The 6,827-nt window shown below is 48.4% G+C and overlaps 1 protein-coding gene across 3 annotated transcripts in view; it reads left to right on the top strand.

The window, feature by feature from the left end:
- Window positions 1-6,827, top strand: part of tnrc18 (trinucleotide repeat containing 18) — a 47,459-nt gene that overhangs the window by 36,400 nt on the left and 4,232 nt on the right. For all 3 annotated transcript variants that reach the window (XM_047327976.1, XM_047327977.1, XM_035614434.2), the window contains 10 exons: window positions 151-282; window positions 745-886; window positions 980-1,097; window positions 1,792-1,867; window positions 2,063-2,171; window positions 2,516-2,632; window positions 3,224-3,376; window positions 4,318-6,092; window positions 6,219-6,455; window positions 6,633-6,707. In XM_047327976.1, coding sequence (XP_047183932.1) covers window positions 151-282; window positions 745-886; window positions 980-1,097; window positions 1,792-1,867; window positions 2,063-2,171; window positions 2,516-2,632; window positions 3,224-3,376; window positions 4,318-6,092; window positions 6,219-6,455; window positions 6,633-6,707 — 2,934 coding nt within the window. The remainder of the gene's footprint in view (window positions 1-150; window positions 283-744; window positions 887-979; window positions 1,098-1,791; window positions 1,868-2,062; window positions 2,172-2,515; window positions 2,633-3,223; window positions 3,377-4,317; window positions 6,093-6,218; window positions 6,456-6,632; window positions 6,708-6,827) is intronic.

Here is a 6,827-nt window from a genome sequence, read left to right as displayed (position 1 = left end):
ACTGCAGGCAGCCTGGCAACATCCCACCCTCAGTGTGTGCATGTGTGTGTGCGCATGTGCACAATATAAATCTGTCCAGCAAGATTCTGAATGGCGTCATTCATTCATGTGCATGTTTTAACTCTGTGTGTTGTGACTTTTGAAAACCAGAAAAAGAAGCTGAAAGATTCTCCTCTGCCCGTGAGCCCATCCACCCTGTGCAGTCCAGTCCCGGACCCCGCGCCGCTGAGCCTCAGCCCCGCACGCAAGAGCCAACCGAAAGCCAAGACCAAGGCCAGAGAGGTCAGTGGGCTGATGGGTCAGTGGCAGAGGGATTATGGATGTGAACTTAATTATCCTGGGAAGGACAAATCAGCCCAACGTTTTGGTTATTAGGCCAAAATGGAGAAACGAACTCTGTTTTCCTGTTAGAGAAAAAAAGTGTTGCACTGCTCTCCATCTCGCCACCAGCCAGAACTGGAGTTTGTTTCGGAATCTGTGAAGTCAGTGCAGGGCTCTTTGTGGTGGTGAAACAGCAGGGGAGAAAAGAATCTGTGTAATTGTTGTTTTATGTCACTGTTTGCCTTTGAAAAGTCAATATGTTGTGTAACTTGAGTAGCTGCGTCACCTTGCAAAGTGTCAGGTGACAGGTTTCACTTGCAGATGCTTTTCGAATATAAACCAATACATTTGTTTTTTATGTCCCCATGCATGGATACTGTGGTTGAGTGAAGTTGAAGCCCGAATGTGTGTGTGTTTTCGCAGCCGTCCAGGGGAGCGGTGAGCCGGCTGATGGAGAGCATGGCGGCGGATGAAGACTTCGAGCCCAACCAGGACAGCAGCTTCAGCGAAGACGAACTGCTCCCACCGCGCAGCCGCAGCGTGTCAGAGCGGGCGTCCCCACTGGGTCGGTACACGCAGACGCTCCCTGCTAGTGCTTACACACACACACATTGAGTGATTACGTTCATACTCATGTGCATGTATTGTGTGTGTTCAGCTCCAGTGCAGTGTGTGCTTGACAAGGACTCTCTGGTGGACGGACTCAGAGTTTTGATCCCGATGGACGACCAGCTATTGTACGCCGGGCATGTGAACACGGTACACTCCCCCGACATGTGAGTACAGACTTTTAATTCCTTAATCGGAGCAGCGTGATTGATTCGCAGCCTTAAAATAGAGGAAAAACACCACACATCTGTTTACACTATTAAAAGCTGCAAATCAATCATTGTGCTCCAGTTTTGCTCCCCGCAAAGTTTGCTGTCCTTGATCTGCGAAGTAGCCAGGTGCATTCCTGCAGAAAGAAACAAAGACAATGACTTGTTTCAAAGACTTGTTCATTTTTCATGTGTGTACTCATCAACAATGATTCTATCTGGTCACTCTGCAGTTCAAAGACAGAGGGAAGCTCTCGCTAATCTTGTGGATAGTTTGACATTTTGAGGAATAGTGTTGTTCTCCTTCTTACCAAAAGTTAGATGAGAAGATTGATGCAATTTCATATAACACGAACTGCAGCTCTGTTTTGAGAGGATTGATATTCCAGCGGGATGTGGCTGTTGGCTGCGCTCTGTGCCAGACAACATTTTAGCCAGAGCCGAAGTGCTGCAGTCATTATTTGTAAAAGATAACACATTCCTCCGGCCTGCCACACATCGAAGGAGTCTGGCAAAGAGACCGTTTACGTGCCAGAGAAATCAGATGCGACTCTCTGGACCCGTCCGACAATATCATAAAGAGCGCTTGCCCTCGCACACTGACCGCAGACATTGGGCCCTTAACTCTCTTGTGGTGATTTCGTCCCTGCAGATACAGCGTGGTGGTGGAGGGAGAGAGAGGGAACCGGCCACACATCTACTGCTTGGAACAACTGCTGCAGGAAGCTGTGAGTAAATCACTCGAATGTGGACCTTCCTCTAATTACTCTGCCTCTCACTGTGTTCCTGTTGACACATGAAACGTGAGCCATTGTGAGCTGTTAAAAAAAAAAAAGTGCACCTCATGTGGAATATTGTGCTCGCGAGAGTGTTGGATGCCGTGTCGTGTTGACATTTACGAGTTCTTCTTTCTTTGCGTGCAGATCATCGATGTGAAGCCTCCGTCCGTGCGCTATCTCCCAGAAGGCACTCGCATCGCTGCGTACTGGAGCCAGCAGTACCGCTGCCTCTACCCCGGGACTGTTGTCAGTGGTACGACACACACACACACACACACACCCCCATCACTTACATGATTCATAATCCACTCACATGGACAATTTAATTGCAGCTGGCAGCAAACGTTAAAGATCATATCGGGGCTGATCCTTCAAGTGTGTAGTGCAGCAGAGTGTATTGTTTCAAAGAGTCACATGGTGATGGAAACAACTGTTCTGGGTTTGAATTACATTATGAACATGAGAAACTGGGTGTGACACGTATTCAAATCAAAACACATCAGACATGTTTAATTTCGTACTATGTGTCAAAATCAAATGTTCACTGCTGTTATTTCTTTTTTTATATATTATTTTTTCTTTTTTTACCCAAAACAGGAAGTTCAGATATTGACGAGAACGACGATCTCATCACGGTGGAGTTTGACGATGGCGACACAGGCCGCATCCCCCTCTCCCACATCAGACTGCTGCCACCAGACTACAAGATCCACTGTGAGCGCGCGCACACATGCACACACTTACACAAACACACTCCCTCTTCGCACTTTCATTTGGGTCACAGATTTAAATTTCATTTTACTCATACGATGTATACTGTTTGCACGTGTGTCCCTCAACTAAAGCCTGGTCCAGGCTTCATGAGTGTAGATGCAAACAACATGAAGCACATTGCTTACAAAAATAAGTATATATTCAATTCTATTCAATTTTATTCATAAAGTGCAAAATCACAATATTTATGTATTAAAACACATTGTTACATTACACTCTTTTTTTCCTTTTTCTTTACATGCTTTTGTTGATTTCTGAACATCACATGGTGGTAAAAACTTTTTTCCTTTGAAAGTAATGTGCTTCTGAGATGTTGAGTCTTCATGAGGAAAAGGAACGCTGCAGCCTGCACAGTCTAAAAGACATAATGGTGTCAGTCGACAATGGACCGGCAGCAGGCGAACATCTCACCTTCATTGTTTTTGTCTTTTTTCTTGTTGGGAAAGTCGAATACCAGTGTCTCTAAGACACGCAGATAAATAAATCCTCGAGATATATCACAAAGGCTGATGGCTCTCCGCTTCTGTCCAGGCGCTGAGCCATCCCCTGCGCTGCTCGTGGCCAGCTGCTCCAGGAGGAGAGTCCGCAAGTGCAGCAAAGAGGGCAAAGACGCAGCGACGAAGCCAGAGGAGACAACTCCTAAGATTAAAGGAAAACCTGGTCGCAAACCCAAACCCAAACCAGGTAAGCTGAACAAACTGCCTTATTGATGAACACCAGCCTGCTGCTTATCCTACTAACAATGATATCCTCCGAGTGTAATTCTGCTTTTCTCTAACGCGTCAGTTTCATATCCGTTAGAATTATTGAAGAAGGACATGGTTATGTTTCCCACAGGAGGTTCAAATAATGGAGGTGGTGCTTAAAGTAAAACTAATCCAAGCTGACTTAAGTACTGCCATTGCGTTTACCTTTATTTTTCTTATTTGAGTAATTCCATGGGACCAGTAAAGGACATCTCCAGCCAAGTCTGTCATAAAAATGGATAGATTTCACATTATTGGGCCCAGTGCTCATGGAGGCACGGTGTGTTTCTCTCCCGAGTGCTTCACTCATCCATTTAAGACCGTTGCAAATCTACTTCATGTCTTCTATTGTCATTACACGTGGTTTGTTGCCGTGTCACTTTAACATATTTATCATAGAGACCCATTAAAGAGCTTACCTCAAAAATACTTTTGTCACGTTCGTCTTTTAATGAATCTTTTTATAAAACTACACGACCAACAGAAATAGCTCAAAGCTCAGAAGCGTCTTCATCAGACATGTCATATTAGACTGTGGCTGTCATCTCCTGTATCAGTTTGATAAATTTTGCTCAAACAGCGTCTCTGTTGCTCCGTAAGCTCAGAGTCTTGTTAACTCTGGCTTTAATACATGACATGCTGCGTGTCAGATTTGCTGACGCTGGTTGGTTTCGACTGGGTAAGCACTTCTTAAATGCAATGTTTTCATTGCAGAATTGTTTCCTTGCTGATTTGTCGACTGTTCTCAGCGCGTAAGGCTGGAGACCACAAAAGATCACGAGGAATTACAATGAAAACATCAGCATATCCAGTGTAAACCCATTTACAGTGTAGTTGTTCAACTTTTCCAACATTTTTCCTTCTCTTTTTCCCCTTCAGAGACCTCCATGAACCCAGATGGCCGAGAGAAAACGGATCCTCTGCCTTCCTCCGCCCAGCCTGCAGAGAGACCACAGGCTCCAGCTAAACCTGTCCAGGACAGGACCTCCTCTGTCCAGAAGCCAGGTCAAGAGAAGCCCCGCCCTGCGTCCCGGCCAACAATGGGAACGCAGGCAAAGCCGGGCCGCAAGAGCTCCACCACATCGCCCACAGGTAGCCCTACCCTTGCCAACCCGGTGCCCAGGAAGAGCAGCTCAACTCCTGCTTCTAAACCAGCCCGCACTCTCCCTCCCTCCCTCTACCCTTCCACCTACGGAAAAGTCCTGACTGTGGACTTGTACAGTGAGCCCAACCTCAGCTCGTACAACAACCAGCGTAGAGAAAGAGAGAATACCAATGGTGTCAGTCCCACGACCAACAGACCCATGTCCAGACCCATGGCGACATCTACTGCGACCAAGCCCGGTGCCTCATCCACAGCCAGACCCTCCTCTGCCTCCACACCCAAAATCAAACCGTCCTCTGACCATCACAGCGGCTCCAGACCAGGCCTCAACCCTGGACTCATTCCCAGCCCCATCTCCAGGCTGTCAACGGCCAAACCCGCCTCTTCTCTGACTCCCAGACCTTCATCATCCTCATTGTCATCGTCATCTGCCCCCAGACCCAAACTAAAGATGCCATCCGACCAGCTGTCCTCCAGACCCAGTCCTATCTCCAGGCCCAAGCCCAGCCCGGCTCAAAGTGACGGGGGATCAGCAGCAAGGCGAAAGTCCCTGCCTGCAGAGCCCCTCGTGAAGCTGGACCACGAAGGTGTCACATCGCCCAAGACCAAGAAGACAAAGGCTCTGATGTTGCTAGAGGGTCGCGACATCAGGCGAGATCACACGCCCATCGCCGCTGCCTCGGCCAATCAAAAACTGCACAAAACAAAGCAAAGAGCTCCGGAGAGAGACACTAGCCTGCCAGAGAAAGACTCCACCTACAAAGCACCGGTGCTGGCTAAGGAGAAGGAAGACTGTCGTGGAGGGGCTGGAAGGGAACAGGAGAAGGACGCCAGAGAGGAGAAAGTTAAAAAAGAAGAGAGAAAGGAGGTGGAGAAGAGAAAGGAAAGAAAGATGAAGGAGGAGTCTCAGAGTAGCAGCAGTTCCGAGTCGGAGGAAGAAGGTGACAAAGGGAAGATAAAGAAAAAGAAGAAATGCACCTCGAGCTGCTCTTCCTCCTCCTCTTCTTGCTCTGGTTCCTCCTCATCCTCTTCATCATCCTCGTCCTCGTCGTCCTCCTCTTCCTCTACCGATGACTCCTCCTGCAGCTCCGATGAAGAGAGGACCCCTCCGCCTCCACCTGGCCCCGTCTCCTCGGCTCCAGCACAGGACAAGCCGAGAGAAGAGACTAAAGAAGAAGAGGAAGAGGAGGTGAAGAAGGACGTGGGGTTAAAAATGGAGATGGAGGAGGAGGAGGAGGAGGAAGATCTGTCACCCCCCTCACGATCTCCTTCCCCGTCAACCTCTCCGACCCCTGCTGCTCCTGCTCCCACTAAACCTGGAAAACCACTCACAGGGAAGGGCTCGGGGCAAAGGGGCCGTCCTCCAAAGCCGAAGCCCAGTGGAGGAGAGGGGAAAGTGGGCAGACCAAAGCGGAGAGAGGGGGTCCACCTCCCCACCACCAAGGAGCTGGCCAAACGTCAGAGGCTCCCCAGTGTAGAGAACAGGCCCAAAATCTCTGCTTTCCTACCAGCCAGGCAGCTCTGGAAGTGGTTTGGGAAACCCACTCAGGTGAGGAGAGGAATCCCACATAATCAGACAAATTGCATGCTTGTCATTTTAAAGAAACCTTGTCTCTACCCTGCCCGCATATCGCTCGTTCCACTGACCGGTTTGTCTTTTTACGATTTTCTCCAGAGACGCGGTATGAAGGGCAAGGCCAAAAAGCTCTTCTACAAGGCCATCGTCCGCGGCCGAGAGATGATCCGCATTGGTGACTGTGCCGTGTTCCTGTCCGCGGGTCGGCCCAACCTGCCCTTCATCGGCCGCATCCAGAGCATGTGGGAGTCTTGGGGCAGCAACATGGTGGTCAGGGTCAACTGGTTCTATCATCCGGAGGAGACGAACCCCGGCAAAAAACTCACTGACAAGAAGGTAGGATTTTCTCAATATAACATCTTACAATCATATTAATTGATTTGTTACTTGTAGTGATACTGAATCATTAATATACCCGATTCAAAATATAGGAACTTGACCCAGACTGAATATGTTTGTGTGTTCGATAAGTTTGAACCTTTTCCCTAAATCTAAGACCTGTTTCCTCTGCAGAACTGGGATCAGATGTGTGGTCAGTCGCTACCAGCCGCTCTGCACTCTTCCATCCAGAGGAAAGACTTCATGGAGGTGAGAGGGAAATGAATCATTGTATCTCTGGTCGTCAGTTCAGCTCACGAAACCCTGGTGTTTTCGATAATCAAGCCATGGAATAGATGAATGGCTAACTGTCCAAAGGCAGAAAACGAC

Source organism: Scophthalmus maximus, chromosome 17, assembly GCF_022379125.1.
Source record: "Scophthalmus maximus strain ysfricsl-2021 chromosome 17, ASM2237912v1, whole genome shotgun sequence".
NCBI lineage: Eukaryota > Metazoa > Chordata > Actinopteri > Pleuronectiformes > Scophthalmidae > Scophthalmus > Scophthalmus maximus.
The sequence above is the reverse complement of the archived record's forward strand: the minus strand, read 5'-3'. Positions and strand labels throughout refer to the sequence as shown.